At 33.2% G+C, this 21,294-nt stretch overlaps 1 protein-coding gene across 2 annotated transcripts in view; it reads right to left on the reverse strand.

Moving 5' to 3' along the window:
- SKAP2 (src kinase associated phosphoprotein 2) overlaps window positions 1-21,294 on the reverse strand; it is a 173,546-nt gene that overhangs the window by 117,626 nt on the left and 34,626 nt on the right. For both annotated transcript variants that reach the window (XM_082846107.1, XM_082846106.1), the window contains exon 4: window positions 19,614-19,721. In XM_082846107.1, the coding sequence (XP_082702233.1) occupies window positions 19,614-19,721 (108 nt within the window). The remainder of the gene's footprint in view (window positions 1-19,613; window positions 19,722-21,294) is intronic.

Raw genomic sequence — 21,294 nt, forward strand, 5'->3', positions numbered from 1 at the left:
CTATTTCTTCAATCTAACTATAAAATGAACTTCAAAGAAGCCAAGTGGTTTGGTCAGGTCACAAAGCTAGTATCAGAGACTTCATCTCCTGTCTGTCAGCATCCAAAGCAAATGTTCTAAACACTACTAGCCTGCAGGACAGGTATTAGTGCCCCACGAGAGAAAGATCATAGGTTTTGGAGGAAAAAATACCCAAATTTCCTCCTCAGCTTCACCATTACTTGCTTTGTGGCATTGGACAAATCACCTAATCTCTCTGGACCATAGCTTCTTCAATAATAAAACAATAATTCACCATGCATGCCACTGAAATTTATTCTGATATATTTCTCTAGAGATTTTACCTTAAAGATCTAAGGAAGCCACATGAGTACTAAAATTTCTGATGAACAGATAATAAAATCCCATCATTTTCCTTAACCCCACCAAATTGCTCCTTCCTTACTCCTATATCCTCCTTACCTAAAGAAGAGCATCAGAAACCTCTCGTTGTCCCTGTTTATCTTCTTCCCCAACAAATGAACCTATGTGTAAAAACTGAAGTCCAAAAAGATATAACTTTGTACTTCTTATATTTGCAAGGAGATGGAGGGAAGAACCTAGTTAATAATAAAATAGATGTCCCCATCAGCAGGTGACAATTGTTATAAAGTCCCACTAAGAAAACTAACTTTTACTATGTATCCCCAAATGAGAAATTGTTAATAGGGGAAAGGACACTTGGCAATAAATGCCACTTAATTATATAGACTAATAAATACAAGTGATTTTAATGTAGTAGATTAGAGTTTTAAAATCCCATTTTTGCAACTAGTATTTGCAAAAGAGTTTAGTAATTTAAAGAACATTTTCCTTATTACATCAAAGTCCTATAATTTACCTTATAAATAAAATGTTCATAAAAGCTATAATCTTAATTCATATAACTCACATCCTAACTTTGGCAATTCACTTGAAGGCATGTTAATTTTTAAACAATTTAAAACCATTCTTAAAAGTATTTTCCATTTCCTCCTAGAGCTCCAGTTTGTTTTTGAAGAAATTGTTCCAAAGATGTTAACTGAAATTGCAAAGGGACAGCTGCTTGATACGATGGGGCATATTACTGCTTTGCAATATCAAATCACTCAACCTCACTCCTTTTCCCTTTTTCGGGCTCTAGGTTGCCACTGAAGTGGTTATTTATTAGTAAGTAAATACAGTGATGGTCATATTATGCATACTGATATGCCCTAAGGTCCTTTTATTGGGAAATGAGAGTATTTGCCCATACACACTTAATGTCTATGTTAATGTCTGCACTTGCTTTAACTTTCCCTAAATCCCAAAACACGTTTCAAGATTTGTTAACTGGAAAATTTCACACCACTATACTTTTTCGTTGTTCATTTTAAATTATGGAAACTCTCATATCTGTCATGAACCTTAAGAGACAAAAATAGAAAAAACATTCCTTAAGTTGGAAAAAAGGGTAATATGGTCTAAATATAATATCACAGAATGTAATCTTATATTAATCTTAAAAATTCAACCTTATATTAATCTTACATATGCATTACCATGAATTATGTCAACAATTTATACAAAACAATGGATTTAAATTATATATGTAAAAATATATAGGTTCAAATGGCTTTTGCATTTTTCCTTTAAAGTATAGCAGGTATTTTTTAATTATCAAAAAATAATGCAAGAGTAAAATTAACATTATCTATGGTCATATCATCCTTTACATCATCTTCCTTAAAATCTTGAAACTCAAATCCTAACCATATAGTTTGAGATAATCCGTAAAACCATGTATTTTAAAAAAAGGATTTTCTGATCCTAGTTTCCCAGGGTCATAAAACTCAGACTGGCCTCCCCAAATTTATCTTTTCTCACTTGTTTCTTAACTGCTGGGTTATAAATACCTTTGTTTATTATTAAAGACACATTTTCTTCTGCAGATTCATTCCTGTGAGAAATATGTTCCAAATTCTATACACCCACATTGTATTAGAATTTTAAATTTGACTTATTTAACTTTATATAAAGAATAGTTTTTAAATTTGACAAAGCCATTTAAAACTCTACTAACAATTTATCTTTCAACACTATTTGTTAAATTTTTCTCTAGCATTAATTCTACTTGGGAGATACAAACATTCAGAGTATGGATATATGCAATACATACACTAGGGTCAGAATTGATTTCCTATCATTGAAACTGCTGGGCAAAAATGTAACAGTATGCAACTGTACTCATGCTGTGCAAACCTCCATGCTAATATGCATATTAAAATTCGAACACATTGGGGTTTTCCATGCCTATTTATACTATGCATACATTTATTCTATACTTTTTCAAAAAATGTTATGCGTAGGTGCAAAATTTTAAAGCCAACAACAACAACAAAAATGGTTATCAGCTTGCCTTGTATTAGAATCTCTTTTGTCCGTCAATCAACAATAAAGTATTATTCTACCATCACAAAAGGAAAACCTTTGGAGGCAGTAGAGGACTATGGGTTGTGCAAATGTGCAGTTGCTAAGAAGCAAATATGCCTCTCTTCTAATCAAATAGCCCAGCTCAGTGATGCCGCTGGCTTGGAGCAAGAAGCAAATTCCACCAGCCACAAACTTAGAAACAGTCTTGAATTATTTGTTGCTGACCGCTGGCTGAACCCTTCCTGATGAGCACCATCACCATTAGCCACTACTCAGTGTATTCCATCAACCAATGGCAATAGCAGCATGCTACAGCTCAGGCTACAAGAAATTGATCAAACAGGGTAATGAGACTATTTCTTCACAGAGGTTATTTTAAATGAATATAAATATTTTCTTTCTACATAATTTGCCACAGAAAGGTCACTGAACTCCCTGTGATTCCAAAGAAAAATGCTTTACTGTCCCCCTTTACATATTTAAGTTAAGATAAAGCCAACAAACAATTCAGGGCATTTTTTGATATTAGGGGCAAATTCTAATGAGCTGGCATTTGTGACAACAGATTAGCTGTAATATTTTAGCTTCACACGAACTTATAGCTAAAAACTGATCAAATAATGCTACTCTATAAAGATAAAACTGATCATGATTTACCAATTAAAAACATTTATAAGAGTACATTTCTGTTTGAAGAAAGCACAATTAATCTCTAATGTAGGTGATAGTGAGAACATGAATCATATATATGCCTTCTTAGCTGAAGTTATTAAAATTTGATATAATTGTTGTAAATTATTTAGTGAAGCATTCATTTTTCTATAGCCCACCTCCTCCTGCTAGACAGTAGAATAAGATGCATGTTAACTATCCCAGTTAACACATGAATCATTTCACTGACAACTGATTTAGTTCTTCTTACAGAGTGACATTTATTGCTCCTTTTCTCTATATACTTTAAACTAAAACAATTATAAACAACTGGATTTAACATCACCACATGACCAAATTACAGCAATTTAGCTGTATATTTTATCTAACATAAAATGAAAATGTTCTGCAAAGTTCAGTTTTCAGTTAGTAGACTTCCCCTATAGTGGTATTAAAATAATCCCAGCTGAATCACTATTTAAGAACTTTAAACACCCACATACCAGCAACAATAAGAATTTGAAGTAAATATTTCTAACATACAGCATTCTGTAATTATTACAACCAACATAGATTATGTAACATCTAATTAAAAGTTTCGACTCAGTAGAAACACTTTTATATGAATGGACACCTCTAAAAACATTCTAAAAGATGTATCTTGTGTCATTAAAAATGAATGTGATCTAATATGATACAGTAAATATTTGTCAAAATGAACTGCTTTACATGCAGATTCTTTGAGAGTTTCAGTAATAATTTATTTTTGTTTATGATCTTTACATCAGAAAACAAATAGGTCAGATAATTCTTTGCCATCATCAAAAATGTCTAGTTTACTATGTAATATGAAAAAAAAATGTTTCAGTGTATAGAACTGTGTGCTTAGGCAATTTTTTTAAATTACTGAAACTCAGATGTGCTTTTAATAACTATTTTTTAAAACTGTTCATGGATGTTATTACGGATGACAGTAAAACCACCTCACCTACCAATAAAAACCCACAAGATATACACAAATGGCCACTTTTTTTAACAAGGGGATAAAGTATTGCTGGAGGTTAGAAGGTTATTTGTGCCACTGATAGGGATTTCTAAATATTCATTATTGGAAAACGTTGGCAGTCATAACAGGATTTTAAATATAATTCAAGTAACTTTTACCCAGAGATACAAGGCTTTGAATGAAACAGAAAACCTCTACAATTAACTTTAAATTAATCTCTCTTGAAAGGGAGGGCCACTGAAGAACTAGACAGAACACAATACAGAGAGGAGAAGCTCAAGGCTTACACACAGTATTTGTTTAGGTGCATTCTATTCTTTTCACAATAAAATTCTTGCATGCTTTAAGAAATGGCTAAAGGAGAGTCTCTAAATAAAGATCAATAATTAGTTAAAAGAAAATTAGGATCAAATAGCAAGAAGCATCCCATCAGCTGTCTAACAATATGACAAATTCAGCAGCACCCACAAAGAACCAATATAACTTCTGGTGCCAAGGAGCCAGATGGTACTGCTGGAAGAAATTAAGTCTACAGATTGGCAGTTCGACACTGTGATTATTGCCCAAGGGAGGACAAAGTGGAAGAAGAGCGGGAGGTTCAGTACGATGGGGATAAATCAATTACCACCAACTCACCACATCCTTCCTATCATAGCCTAATAACGGATTCTAAATACCCCATACCAGTGAACTGCCAAAGGTTTAAACAGTCCCAATCTTAGTTGGGAATGATAAACTTATATATAGTAAAAAGTAAAAGATAATCTCAGCTTTTCATCATAGGCCCTAGCAAAGTACACCAATAACTTTATCCACAGACAACAAATACTAAAGTATTTTAGTTATAGGTTTGTTGTGAAAAATAAAGCTATTTTTTCCTATTTTTTATTTTGTGTTACATTCAACAATGACATTTGTTAAAATTCTGCATGTTTTCCAAAAAGAGAATTATGGATAGATAATGGTTACATATAATGGTCTCATGACTAAACAATTGACGTACATGTTTTATAAAAAATTATTTCACTTATATTTTTGGACACACACAAAGAAAGTACTTCCCACTTGTGATATCTAAAGAATGCTAAAGAAACAGTAACATCTCAAGACATGTTCAAAGTCAAATCATGATAGGGAAAAGATAATACACATTGTCAATTTATGCAATTATGAGAAATTCAATATCAGTTAAGTCATACTTTTGAAATGTAAGACAGTTATACACTTAGTAACGTCTGGCAAAGCTTATGCTGAGGGAGCTTTTTTGTTTTTTTATTACCATCTTTCCTTGGCCTATCATCACCTATGAATACATACAGCTGCTTTGTATTACTCTAGCTTGAGTAGGTCAGAAAATTAGTAAGAAAATAAGAATATTAAAATATTAAAGGTAAAAAATTAAGAGTATTGATATTTTTAAATCCTAAGAATATACAATTTTACAATATAAATATGTGTTGATTCATTTACTATATTAGCAGTTACACTGATAGATAGATGGCCTTTGGATTTAGTCTCATAACCCAATCAGCAACAGATCAATTACATTTCATTAGTAAATAAATCTGATAAAGCAAAGATGTTTTTTGGTTAATCAGTTTGTTAGTATAAAAGCAAGGACTGAATTTACAAGGCTTCTAGAAAAGGACTGGTCAAATCGCAGGTACACACTAATTTGATCGATGTTCACCGAAACCTTTTCTAATACATTTTCTAGCATATTGCAGAAGGCTAGGAAATGAACTGCTAACATGAGCTGCTCAGTGCACTATCTGAATCCCTGTTGTGGGCACTGACAGCCACAGTGATAGAAAAATTAATCACAGAGGATATGCCCTATCTAAACCATACCTAACTCACTTTTCCTCATCTAACTAAACTTGTGTTTGTATACTTCCAATAGCTTGTTTGAAATACTGTTATAAAACTTAAAATGTACATCAGCATTTCAACTTCTTAGGACACATTCCCTCACTGTAATTTTGGGATAAATAGCTGTTAAACCTTCATATTTCTGAACTAAATAACAGACCAGCAATGTTTTTAAAGCCTCAGAGGAGAACAGCTAGTTCACAGAAGTGTCTGTATTCACACAGGTCGATAGGTTCCAGTATCCATAAAGATTCATAAAAATACATTAAAATGTATTTCTATGTTAGTCAAAAAAATGTCAACAGAAAAAAAATGATGAGAGATACCTTATAAAAGCTCAGTGGATAGTAAAACAGAGCAGGACAAAATTTATTGGGGAAATTTTTTAAACTAAAGAAGCTACTAGTAAATAAAATCCAAATATTTTACATATAATAAAAACACTAACTTTTATTTCATATATTTTTATCACCCAAAAGATAACTTTGCAAATACCAGTATCAGAATTCCAGTTGACATAGTTCAAGACAGCAATATTAAGACTTTAATTGTACTCAATTATGAAACATGTAGTTATATGATACAGGTTTATTTCTTTGGAAAAAATCAAATATTTAACAACCTGATTTTAAAAACAGGGAATGACTGTCACAAAAAAGAATTCATCCATTTACAAAATAGGATCCACTAGCAAGTATTCTTAAAAGTTTGGGACTTGAAGATACAAACTACTATACATAAAATAGATAAACAACAAGGCCCTACTGTATAGCACAGGGAACTATATCAGTATCTTATAATAAACTATAATAGAAAAGAAAAACAAGAAAAAATTCCAGAGAAAATATATACTAAAACAAAGTTATTCATCTAATCACTTGGTCATCTTGTGACATTACAATAGCCGAGAGCTAACAATGGGCAAGTCCTATGTGCCAGGCACTAATCCTTACAATAATCCTATGAGATACTACAATTATCCCTATTTTTATAAACCCAGAAACTAAGGCTTAGCTAGAAAATAATTTTTCCAAAGTCAAAATGTCAAACGAGGATTGAACCCAGGTACATGTAATACCATAGTCTGTGCACTTAACCACAATACAATTTGATCCTTGATATGATGAAGTACAAATTTTATCCTCTTTAAAGCCCTTCAAAATTTAGTTTTCGGATACCAGAAGTATATCCCGTCTGCCTTGACTAATGCTTAATATTGGTTAGACTGCCAGGGCAAAACACAGTTAATAAATATGATTCCTTAATTACAAGGAGAAATATGATTAGACAGTAAAAACAAAGAGAAAAGAAAAGCCTAAGAACATACCAGGATTCAAATGAATGCTGAAGAAAACTCAAGATAAAATGTATCCCCGTATGTATATAATCACATTAAGGAATGAAAGTAATTAATGGCTTCTAAAATTCTGTAAATTAAGATCATATGTTTAGAAGCAAAAGCAACAATTTTCCTGGTTTACGTGTGAGGAAACTTGGGGCAGATGTCTCTATTCTGAACCTCCTAATCTATCTCTTTCTACAATCTCTGGCAAGTCTTATCATTCTCATGACATTCAACATGTTTAGGCAAATAAATCAATGATTCTCCATATCTCTATCCCATATCTCACACTCCCTCTTAAATTTCTTTGACTAAATTTCTCAATACTCCTTCAAGCTCAACAGACTTAATGTTTCTTGTCCTCTTTATAGATGGCCTCACATCCTTGAGAAAAGAATCTAAATGTCAGGGTTCACCTTAGGTCTCATGGTGAAATCTACTGTTGGTCCTTCCCCATATCCCCTCTGGGTACTTACTCTCCCTTGTCCCTTGCCTCCACTGTCAAGGTGACCAGCAAGCCTCTAGTCAGGTCCTTCTTATGCGTGCGCTCCCCAGAAGGGTGCCCATCCCTGTCTCTCTTCCCCACTTCAGCTCCCCTCCCACAGCAAATTTTTATTTGCCTTCTGAGACATTCCTCACAACTCTTATCTCTACTTGCTTAATCCATTACCTACTTGCTTTACCCATTATTACCTCTGTTAAATATGACAATTGATGACCCAAAGTAGCAGTAAGTTGGTCAACTCACTTTCCTCTGCTCATCTTAAAAGCAGTGACTTGTCTTATTAATACCCCAGTCTAACAAAATAAACTGTAAAATTTGTTGAATTAAACTTTTATTCCATGTAGCACTCTGCCTAAAGCATACAACATTGTTACCCTCTCTCACTACTTATATTTAAAAAAATCAATTCTTCACCTCCTAAAAGACACATTTTCTTTTATAAAGAAATCCTATTGTAAACATATTAGAAGTTTATGGCATACATTTATCCCAGAACATAGGGCCCAGGACACCAATACCAAAACAAGTCCTATTCAATGACAGGAAATATATGCGTATTTTTTCCCCATGGTAAGACATTTTACTATTTTTTGATATTAAAATATTATTTTTTATTAACTTCCTTTGGTGTTAAAAAAAAGTGATGGGCATGTTCAAAATAGCATGGCTTACAGGTGGTATTAGAAAGTGAGGAGGAGCTTTTGAAGACATTTAAACAAATTGACACCAAAGCGCATCTCTGAGATGAAATTACTTTTCTGAGAGTCTTTAAATATTACACTATCTTTTTCTGCTTTTTACGCATGGAAAATAACTAGACGGTATCCAAATTACATTAACATTTTCTCTAGATATTCCAAATGAAAAGCTTCGAGGCAGCATCTTTGCTTCAATGACAGCCAAACTTGGAGACTGCTCTCAGAACTTTCATATAAAATATATTTAAATATCTCATTATGACATTGGAACTTGAAAGTATATCAAGAAAAATGGAATTAGAATCCCTAAAATTTCCTCAATAGTGAAAATAGACCTAATATATAAATTAAAACATGACTGTGACTATGGATGAAGATATACAGAAAGATATATGATACAAGAAAGATATAAGACTTCCAAAAAATAACCAAAAATCAGAAGGATGGGAGATGAAGATACTGAGACTACTGTAATTAATTCTCTCTCTGACCCTAGATCAATTCTTCTAACTGTGATAAAGGACCAGTTTCCCCCACAAGACATCACAACATCACAAATTAATACTTTGGTTAAAAATATGTATATACATATAGGTATATATGTATGTATTTTATATATAATATGAATTACTAGAAAAAATAATGATCACGTATTTGGATAATGCAGGAATGTCAAAATGCTATAAACATTTCTAAGTGCTTAATCTCATTTTCTGTACTTATATTGTTGCAGACCAGTAGCAAACAGATCACAGACTCAGATCAGTCTGCAGACTACACAATGAGTAGCACTGCTTAGATAATTCACGTTGCTCCCTTATGTCTCAGTTCCCTTATCTGGCAAGACTACTAGGTTTAGTGACTGACATATAGGAAGAAAAACAACACAAAACACACACACACACACACACACACACACACACACACACACACACACGTCCTTACAAAGGAGAAGAAACAAATTCAAAGAAACAAACCAACTTCTTTTTTGAAAGCTAAAAATAGTGACCATTTTTCTGAGATGATCACCCCAGCACCCCTTAGATCCCACCACCATAACTATACACTGACAAAATCCAGCCCAAAAAAGTCAGAATATCAACAAAATAATTTACTTGGACTGTATGTTCTCTGAAATAATTTGTTAAAGTAAAACTGATGTGAAAGAAGAACCATATGATTATTCATTTATATGTGTAATGCAGCAAACCTTACTGCATTTACATTTCAAAAGGCATAGATGATATTGCTAAATGAGGGGATTGATATCTTCTGCAACAACACAAAGCAAGAATTCTTTTTTAAATTATGTTAAAGGCTATAGAATTCGAGAGTTCACTGAGCTGAATAAAGCACAGCAAGAAAATTACTTTTTGCCATCTGCACAGTTTCTAAAGTATCCACTAAGCAACAATAACATTAAAGGTAGGCTAGGATATGTCCCTGTTTTAATTAGTATATTAATCTCACAATTCTTTAAAGAACTCAGTATTTTGAGAAATGACTTAGCCTCAAGTTAAGAACACCTTAAGAACTTACACCTTAAGGTGTAAGAACTTAAGTTCTTACAGAACTGGAGAAAATATTTACAAATCATATATCTCATAAGAGACTGGTAGCTAGAGTTCTCTTAGAACTTAACAATAAAAAGACAGCCCAATTGAAATATGGAAAAATGATTTGACTAGGCCTACTCCAAAGAAGACATACAAAAGGCCAATAAGCATATGAAGAGATGATCAACATCATTAGTCATTAGAGAAATGCAAATCAAAACCACAATGAGATACCACTGAACACCCCCTAGGATGGCTAAAATAAAGACAGACAATAACAAGTGTTGAAGAGGATGTGGAGAAGTGGAAACCTTCACACATTGCTGGTGGGGACATAAAATGGTATATGGCACTTTGGAAAATAGTTTGACAATTTCTCAAAAAGTTAAACTTAGAGTTAACGTAGGACCCAGCAGTTCTACTCCAAGGTACAGTATATAGTTAGAAGAAATGAAGACATATGCAAAAACTTGTACATACATGTTCACTGTGGCATTATTAATAATAGCTAAGAAGAAGAAACAACTCAAAAAATCATCAACTAGGGACTTCCCTCATGGCGCAATGGTTAAGCCTCTGTGCTCCCAATGCAGGGGGCGTGGGTTCGATCCTTGGTCAATGAACTAGATCCCACATGCATGCCACAACTAAGGAGCCCTCCTGCCGCAACTAAGACCTGGCACAACCAAATAAATAAATAAAATATTTTTTTAAAAAAATCATCAACTGATGAATGGACAAACAAAATGTGGCATACCCATACAAGTGAAGCATTCTTGGGAATGCAGTACTGCTGTGTGCTGCAACACGAATGAACCTTGAAAACGCTATGCTAAGTAAAAGAAGCCAGGCACAAAAGGCCACATATTGTGTGATTCCATTTACATGAAATGTCCAGACTAGGCAAATCTATACAGAAAGAAAGTAGATTTGTGGCTGCCTAGGCCCATGAGGTGGGGAGGGGGGCCTAGATTTGCGGAAAATGGGGAGTGACTGTTCATAGTACAGGGTTTCTTTTTTGTGGCAATGAAAATATTCTAAAATTAATCGGGGTGATGCTTGTACAACTCTGTGAATATATTAAAAACTACTGAATTGTATATTTTAAATGGGTAAATTCTACGGTTATATTATTTACATCTCAATAAAGCTAATTTTTAAAAATAGAATAAGAATCCTAGACTCTACCCCCAAACTGCTGATGGACTCTATAACATCAAAGTCATCCTCTTTAACTCATAAGTGCATGTGTTCTCAAGAGCCATAATTTTAGAAGGTTTAATAAAGGAATTGCTTTAATCTTACCCCCAATTCTGTACCAAAAAAAGGAGGAAAGGGGTTAAAAACCTGTAACTAGAAATGAAATAAAAGCATTCAACTTCTGCCTCAGTAATGTCCTACTTCTTTTGACAACGGAGGGTCCCAGTCTGCCTCTGTGCTCCTCACTAACACGTAGGCAGGCTGCCTCCAAGCAAGCCTTGCCCACTTTACTCACAACCCCCAATCAGACCTCCCATTCAAAGGAAATGGCTTTCAGGATATAGACACGCAAAAGCAAAGGAACCCCTCACAAATTACCTACACTATGCTCATGAACAGGAATCAATAGCCAAGGCTGTCCAGACCTTTGAGGGAAACCAATAACATGAAGGAAAAGGACCAATGATTAAAATGCAACTTGTAGACAAAGCACAGTCAGCTTAGAGTTAGAGAATCAAACATAAATATTATAGATCTTAACAATGCAAAAATAATTTAATGAACAAATTTGGAATTTAAGAGTGGAAAGAGAGATGGAAGGAAAGCTGGGTGCACTACTTTCCGCATACTTAATAACAAAGAGTCAATAGCCACCTTCTGAGTTTGGTGCATTACAAAATAAGAAGAACATTATTTAAGTCAAAAGCAAACACAAAAAGAAGTAAAAATAAAATAATAAAAAATCGGGAGGCAGAAGTGGGAAAGGAGGTGTGCAGAATCATCCATCATAGAGGGAGTCGACAGATTCTGTTCAAGGTTGATCAGACAAGAACTAGAAGTAGTGTGCCCAAAGTTACTATAGTAGCTAGAGAAGAAACTGTAACAAGTGGCTGCCTCTGGGGTTAGGGCGGGGTGGAAAAGGAGGCTTTTACATTTTATTGTATACCCTTCTGATCATTTTTATTTTTAACCAGATGCATGTCTCTTGTAAGTAGGAAAAAAACTAATTTTTTAAGTAGCATGGCATAGAAGGATCAAAGGAGTTGAAGTTTGCTACTTCTAAGTTGGATATGATAGTCAACTTTTTGAGTCTCAGTTTCCACATAAGCAAAATAGGGAAAATGTCTCCCTGGTAGTTCTGAGTCAATTAAAGGAAATAATGTAGATGAAAGAATCTGGTTCAGTGTCAGACATATTTCTCAATAAATATTACTTAAAGATGGTTCAATCCCCTTTCCTTCCTAAGATGCTACCTCAAGCACCAGCACAGTCACTTCTAAGGAATTTGTCTCAGAGGAAGGGAGCTCTCTGCGGAATCATGTGCCAGGCTGGCAAGCCTTCCTCGAAAATTAAGTGGGTCAGTCTATGGTCTTAACCTTTGCTTTTCAACATTTAAACTCTTAATTCACACTTTGGTGCAGTTGCAAACAGGACACACAGCTGAAAACAGGAAGCTATACATTGTGACTTCTCCAAACAAAGACCAGAGGCCAAATCCAAATATATATAGCAAGAAAGATAAGTCTGTTACGTGCCTAAATTTTATAAGATACAGTGTTCTGCAACAGCCAAAAATATCTTTACCATTGGCCCAGTGCTGATACCTAAAGATCTGTGAGTGGGACTTGACCTCCCTTGGGTTAAGGTATTCCTCTATTAACATGCAAACTTTCCTAGGGGTAATTTATCAAAGCCTTTCCAATGCACTTAACTGAGAATTTGATTTGAGGGGGGAAACAGATTCAAAAATGGGACAACTACCGACAGACAGTAGTGTCGGGAAGGGGCCCTGTGCAGTGTGCTGAGGGACCACAGAAGAGTGCAGGAAGTAAAGAATCTTTTTTACCTACTTCAAAGGACTGCTTAGCGCTATGCCTAGTCCACATCTGCGCATTCAGCCCAAGTGCAATGGCTCACCCTTCTTTTCAGCCACAAAGCCCAAGGTAATAAACACAATTAGAACAGAGCTTCTCAAACTTTAATGTGTACATAGGGATCTTGTTTAAATGCTAATTCAGATTCAGTAGGTATGGGTGGGGACAGAGATTTAGCATTTTGAACAAGCTCCCAGGTGACACTGTTGCAGTTGGTCTGCAGTCCATACTTTGGGTAGGAAGGGGCTAAAAGAATCCCTTCCTTTTCAGTGCAATGTCTACTACTCTAACCCTGGCTCTTCTCACCACCCTCTGAACCAAAAGCAACAGTATCTTAGCTGGGGAAGAGGCAAAATATAGTGGTTTTGAGAGCAGAGCCGGGTCCTTGGAGTCAGACAGACATGAATTCAAATTTCAGTTCTGCCACTTATATGACCTTCATTTGACCTCTCTATCCCTGAATTTCCTCCGTTGTCAAATAGTGATGATATCTACCACACAGAGAGGCTGTCAAGATTCAGAATAATGTAGCAAGACACTTAGCTTGCTGCCTCCACTAGATGGTCTCTTTGCCTTGACTCATCCAACAATTAACTGCCAGGACCATCTCCCTCAAATATGCACTCATCACATCAGTCTATTGCTTCAGGGATCTCTTAATGACTACCAGATCAAAGGTAAACTCCTTAACTTGGTATTCAGCTCTCACTGTCCCTCATTTGCTTACCTCTAAGACCCACTGCGCTCCTTCCTATTCAACATCACCTCTGGTTATTACCTTCTCCAGGCAAATCACCTCTGTGCCACCATTAAATTTACTAATTCTGAAATGTGGACACAAGCATTTGGAGATCTAGGGAACTTCTAATCAATCACCTGGTCCAAACTCTTCCTTTCACAAATCAGAAAGTAAAAATCCAGAGAGGCTAAGTGACCTGACCTTGACAACAAAATGATTACCAATCAGTATGAAAACCTGGTTTTTGGACTTCTACTCTAAATGTTCTTTTCAGCAGATTTTCCCACTTTCTCTCTAGCAAACTTCAGGAACCATGCAAAACTCACTTTTAAAAAAAAGGCCCTCCGTTTACAATTTACTCTACAACCTCTCAGAACGTAGGCATAGAGTTTATGTTTTGGTTTATTCAACATGATGCCAAAACATATGACTGACTGAGTCAACAAATAAGGGAAGAAAATCAATGATACCAATTATTTGCCTTGGTACAGGCCAAATCAATTCAATATTTTAACACATACTAGTTACTATTTTCGGAATCTGCCTTGTTAGAACTTAGATTGCTGATAGGTGGCTATCTTCTCTTTCCAACTGGATTACAAGTCTCTTGAAAACAGGAATTTTTTTTCTTCATCTTTGAATTCCCCATTACCTTGCCAAGGTACCTTGTTCCTTTCTTCATGAATTGTGTAAATAACTGCTAATTTACTGTATTAAAAATGCATTATTTTTCATAATTTGAGTTTTATTACCTTTGCAATATTTCTTATCTAGCCCATTTTGTTATAGTCTTATTTGTCCACTTTGTTTTATAGTGATGTATTTTCCCATTCAATGGCATAAAAATCAAAAAGATGATTCTCAATGGCTATGTGTTTTTATTTTATTCATATATGCCTTTGTAATCATAAAAATATTTTACATCTGTGTATACTTTATATCTCCAATCACACAATATATATCTTGAGTGTAAAAACATGTTTTCTACTTTTTTATCATTTCTCCAAACTATAACCCCTCACGTCTACCAAAGTACCTGAAGCTAGACTATACACATTACAGAAGGACTAAAATAATCATTGTTCTGATACTGCTGTAACACAAGCTAGCTTAAAGGAACCCAAAAAAAAGTTAAAAAAAAAAAAAAACCCACACAAGTGCAACAATATGTTATGTATACAAAGATATGTGTAAGTTGCAAACTAATCTAAATTCTCAGAATAAAATGCAAAAATATGATTTTTATTATCAAAAACCACATGATACTATAGTTGGTTACCCTAAATGGGAAGTAATTGAAAGAACCTTGTTTTTCCTGGTTTTAAATATTATTTCACATTCTACTGGAGCCCAGAGAAAAGTAAAACATCTATTGCTTGGCTTTTACTAGAACTGATTAGTGCTACACCTAACTTTATGCACAAAAAAATCTTCCTCAAAAGTCGGTGTCTATCATAAAGCAGAAACTAACACACCATTGTAGAGCAATTATACCCAATAAAGGTGTTAAAAAAATGTGTAATGTGTAAAAATTTATCCATTAAATTTATATTTATGCACATGGATGGATTTATATCTAAGCTTGCTGTAGATGCATTATAAGAGTTCATTATTTATAGGCATCATGGAGATAATCCTTAAAGTAATCCTTTGGAATAAGTGATTTACATGTTTTATAAGTTCAAGTTTTCATATATTGTATTCCTTAAAGAAAACGAATACCAAAAAAGAAGAAAACATCATCTACTATTATAAATTATGATCAAAAGAGCATAGCCTTTTTTCTTAATCTCAAACTTTAAAAATAGTTCCATACGTAAACCAGTATTTTTTCATACAAACCTATGTTCTGTAATGCTCACAGTTTTTAGTAACCTATATTACTTGGGAATTTTTAGTTAAGAAGATACCAGGACAATAAATGACTGTTTTGTATCTTTAGCTTCATTTTAGTCTTCCTATATTCACGCCCTAGAGGTTCCAGATTCTTATCCACAAAGTGATTATGGTCTAGGACTGAATCAGATTTGTAACAAATGTCTACTGTGATCCTTCAACCTATCATCGATGGGCAGAGCCAATATATGTCTTCTAGCTCACTGAATCCTTTCACCTTACCTTAGGGACTTTCCACAATGCTACACGGTTAGATGCTTGCTTTTACAAATAATGAAAATGAATGAAAAATGATTTCAAAATAGAAAAATGGAAACCCAAATCGTTATATTGTATCTAAAAGCTACCCTGCATCTACCATCTTAGTGCCTAAACAAACATTCTAACATGTATGACAAGGGATATTCTTTAAGGTTTTGAGTTTCATTATCTCTAATTTTATCTGATTACTGACATGCACCATTTCTACTAACACTTCAATATATCCAGCCATACAATAGCATAAAACTTCTAACAGTGATCTACGATAGTCTAGAAACCATTATGATTTGTTTTAAGTTTTTCAGAAAAAAATAAAAGCACAAAGCTAATAAAATGAAATTTCTATTAAATATAATTTTTATAAATATTACCAAATCACAATGAAACTAACAGCAGTCATACAATCATTTATAAAATGTATTTTCCCTCAAAAAATAAAAACAAAAAAGTGTTTCCAAAGAGAGACGAGAAAAAATTACAAAGTACAATATTTTTAAGCTACAAGCGTTACAAAAATCTGTCACCATCTACGTTACAATTCTAGTCATCAATAAGTACTTTGTTTTCAATGCATTATTCAAAAATCAATTATATCAACTCTTTTGTATAGAAAAGCAGCACACCTTTCAGGCAACTAGTATTAATGAGTAGACATGACTATAGAATATCCATCTGTTTCTCTGACAAAGCTGTGGCTACTCTAGTCACTCATTGAAATTCCATTAATCTGGTGTACCAAGGTCCAATGCGAAAATCAAAACTCCATCTCACCCTTTATCAGTTCACAATAACCTACAAGTGAACTCTGCCTGTTAGCATGCAGCAAGTTATGATTTTGCTATCAATCAGGCAGTTGGCCAATAAAAAAAAAAAAAAGGCAGGCTGGAAACAGCGTGTCTGGCAGGGTTTGAAGACTTTGTTTTTGTTTTCTGTTTTCATTTCCTTTCAATTTCTATAGGGTGTCTGGACCTTGTGAGATTATGCATTATTCTCCTTGGCTGTGATTTAATTGCTATCAGCAATCAAGTCGAAGCATCACTGAAGTGTGCTTGAATTTCATTAGAAGATATAACTTATGCTACTTTCCTACAGTACCTAATAAACCATAAAGAAACCAAAACACATATGGCTTGAGGGAATAACTGGAAAATTAGGTAGCCATTTGGGAACTGAATGAACTTTTGAACCAGAGGAACAGAGAAAAAGAAATATTAAAGGAAAAGACAAACTTAGAATGCACACAGAGATGTACAGGTTTGACCTTTATAGTACCTTGAAAATTACATTAGCATTATGAAAAATACATATCATGTTTGTAGTTTATAATCCATCAAAGTTCAGATACTTTGTTAGTGCCTACCATAAGGTAAAAGTCAAAAGGACAAAACAACAATCTGATTTGAGAAAAGGCCTTTTGGTGACCTGTGCTAATTTAGTTATACTTGTTGTTAAATGCATTATCATTTTATAATTAATATATCATTAGACTAAGGTCACACAATGAAGGAAAATTTATTCAGCAAAGGAAAGAGAACACATATAACGATTAAGCTGCAGGAAGAAAAACTAATATGACTAGATGATATTTTAGAGTGGAAATTAAAAGTGGTAGTTTTAAAATTAATTTAGAGTATTCTTAGAAGAAAATGTAAAATTATCAAAAACAGCATTATTTATATACCAAAAATGAATAATACTAAAAGTTAAATTTTCAATCTAAGAATTGCTTACATAAACACTGATGAAAATGCAATATTTAACAAAAATTTAAATGTTACACATAAATATAATTTATTAAATAATATTCAAATATTGATAATGTTTTAGCAATAAATCTTTTTCATGCTATTAATGTATTTTCTTTATATTTGGTTATGAAAACAAACATAATAAATTAGTTACTCATAAGAAAAAGAAAATAATCCTGTAAATGATTATTTACAGGATTATTTACATGAAATACAATAGCAATTCACTTTTCCTAACAAATCACTGGCTCTCACATATATTTAATTGTTGGATTTCTTAGGTTGTAATTTTTTCAAGATGGCACATAATGCTTCCTGGTACATCAAAATATCTATGCTACTTTGAGAAATCCTGAGCATATATATTCTATGAATATGTATCCATATCTATATATTATCCTGAGTATAAGTACTCTCTATATATGTATACATACAAACATACTCATTTCTATCTACCAATGTTTTCCAGAAAAGCAAAACAAACCATTGTAATGTGTCTGAAAAATAGTTCAACTCAAATAATAATTCATTGTTTTGCCTGAAAATATTACTTCATCGATTATAAAACATTTTCTAGCAGAAATGCTTTTGAAGATCAGGTTAGAAGGGGTAATGCTCTGTTTCAGATAATAAGTGTGACTGAAGAAAAATGTGCATCTTTTTAAAAACCAGACAATCTAAGAGAAAGAAATTCTTTCCTTTTAAAAATAGATATTAAATGTTAGCCAAAATGTAAAAATTCAACATAAAATGGATATGATTATTGTTGCTACACACTGTACAAAGTTCTGAATATTAAAAAAAGCTTGTGTTGTTCTGAATCAGTGGTTAGAATGTTTATCACTTATGCATGTACTTGACTTATCCCTGTTCTGCAGTAGACATAATTTTATACCTCATAAAAGCAATTTATGTTTCCAAAGGGAATAATCTGGATAACATAAAATGTGGAGTGCTCTGTTGCAGGAAGCATATTTTCATTCAGCAATTGTATTTAGAGATGGAACTGCACAGTTTGATCATCATATAGTGGCAGAAGGCATTATTCATTTCTATGTCTATGTGAAGCTTTGAGTGCCACAAATTAATATGCATGGCTAATTTATCAATACACATTCTTAATTTGTACCTATATATCACCCTTATAGGTCTCTATAATTCAGATGCACTCAACTGGGTGGCATAACAGAAAAAGCACATGCTACACTAAAAACAAGTTTCATAACTTTGGCAAGTTTTTAAAAATTAATAAGAAATAAATAATCAATTTTATTACCATTTCAATTAATACAAAAAACTATAATATTACTGTGTAATATAGGATATTTTTAAATGACAATCAGAAAAATGAAAATGTATTATTAAAAGAAGCATTTGATGGAAACCTGTCTCAATGAGAGAAGGCAATGTAGGAATAATTAATTTAATATTTTATGAACTCATTTTGTATGAAGTTTTCAGGAAAAAAGAGATCAAAAACCTTCTTCATTATTTATAAAATAATGAAATACAACAAGCCATTAAGCAGCACAATAAAATTAAGCAAGAATCTGATAATATCAACTTAACCAACAAACTTACTGATAATGTTCATACGATGATGCAAGCACTCTCCTAAAAATTCAAGTAAAGAAAATTTCCTAGGAAAAGAAAGAACTACATACTTAGGAAAACCACTAGAGAGAGCTCTTCTGTTCCTTAAAAGGTTCTGGTAAAGGTAAGTTAACTGAAGCCTCTGTGTTTATCTGCTTTCTGACAAGACCACCACCTTTACACATTGCACTGTTTTCTGTTAGAGTGTCAAGAGGTATATTCTATGGGAAAATGTCGCATACCATCAGAGGGGGCCTCATCATCTTTATCATATCTTTCTGAGGCTAATGAAATAGTGTCTGGAGGCCCAGCAAAAGGGTCATCGTATTCTTCTCCATCTTCTATATCACCTATAAAAGAATCAGAGAAAAAAAGAATGGATATATGTGTACATGTATGTATACCTGAACCACTTTGCTGTACACCTGAAACTAACACAACATTGTATATCAACTATGCCCCAATATAAAGTAAAAATTAAACTTAAAAATATTATGAAAGAACAAAAACTAATCAGAGAAAAGTCTTTTATAATTTAGCCATCTTTAAAAGTGTTACTTTGTCAAAGAGGTAAATTTTACTATTAAATTCGGTCACTTTCATGGAAAACCAAAGAAAAATTTTTGAACTAGATAAAAACAGATCCTATTTTAATGTATATTCGCTGTAACTTAGCTAAAGTAAGTTTTTGAAAGTCTGTACACAACTGCTTCTTTCTGTTACAAAAGGATACAACTTCCAAAATTATGATGGTCTCTACAAAGAGGAATTCAAAAAAGTGGAAGCAGGTTAAAACATAGTGTGTAACCAAAACAAACAAAACCAAAATAACAATAACAGCAACCAAAAAAAGCATGGAAAGCACAACAGAGAAAATAATTCAAGTTAATTCCATTTACCTACTCAATAATTGGAAAAATGATGATGAGAAATTGATAATTCAAAGCCATATGAACGTTTTATGTTTTCATTAAAAATCACAGATTTTTTTAGAATAGATTAAAAATACTCAGTTGTGTTTTCAAGAGCAGGAATCTTTTACGGAAAAACTGCTTTAAAACTCATATAAACCTTTTAAATTCAAACAAGGTGATTTACAAAATAGACACTTTTGATTTTGCATTCAGTGATATGTTACTTTATTTTTTTCTTGTGTTCTGGCTAGTTTTCTAGATGATTTCCAAATCTTAGGCTGATTGGTCGGCTTGAAGTCATTTAATCCCCACAATAAAATCTTGTGGTTTGGGTTTTTTCCATATACTCATTTAGAATAATTTTTTAAGAGTGAATCAAACATTTGCTATATCCCAGTTATATCTAAGCACTCATTCTTCATCCATATTGAACAACAAGGAAAAAGGTATGCTTAATACCATATAAATGATCTGTTAACAATTCAAGTTACTTGTTAAAAATGCAAGAGAAAACCAGCCACCTCACCTAAAAGTCATAGTGAAAAATCTCCCTAGGAATCCTAGAGTGCCTATAGTACTACTTTTAGATCATAGTTGCTAGGCAGATCCAGATTAAAGCTACCTGGCTCTCCAAAAGGATATCTGTATCCTCTGACATGCATCTGATGGGTTGCACCCTACTTTCACCATATTTTTGGTAGAGGAAAGAGCCTCTTTCAAGACAACACTTTCAAAATAATAAAAACCAATATTCATATCTACTTTTTTAAATTTTGATATTTTATCAGCATTCATCATCCCTACCCTACCCTGAAAGTAAAGATATCTCCCATCAAGACAATAAGAGCAGAATATAGAGATGACTATCTTATTGTCCTTAGTGATTATACCATTATGTGTACCATACATGGTGATGTTTCTTCCCCAATTAAAATTCCAAGAAACATGTACAAATACTACTCATTCTTTGGATCTTAATTTCTCTTTCTTTCAAGATGTTCAAAGTACT

The sequence above is a fragment of the Leucopleurus acutus genome (assembly GCF_964270905.1).
Source record: "Leucopleurus acutus genome assembly, chromosome: 9".
Lineage (NCBI taxonomy): Eukaryota > Metazoa > Chordata > Mammalia > Artiodactyla > Delphinidae > Leucopleurus > Leucopleurus acutus.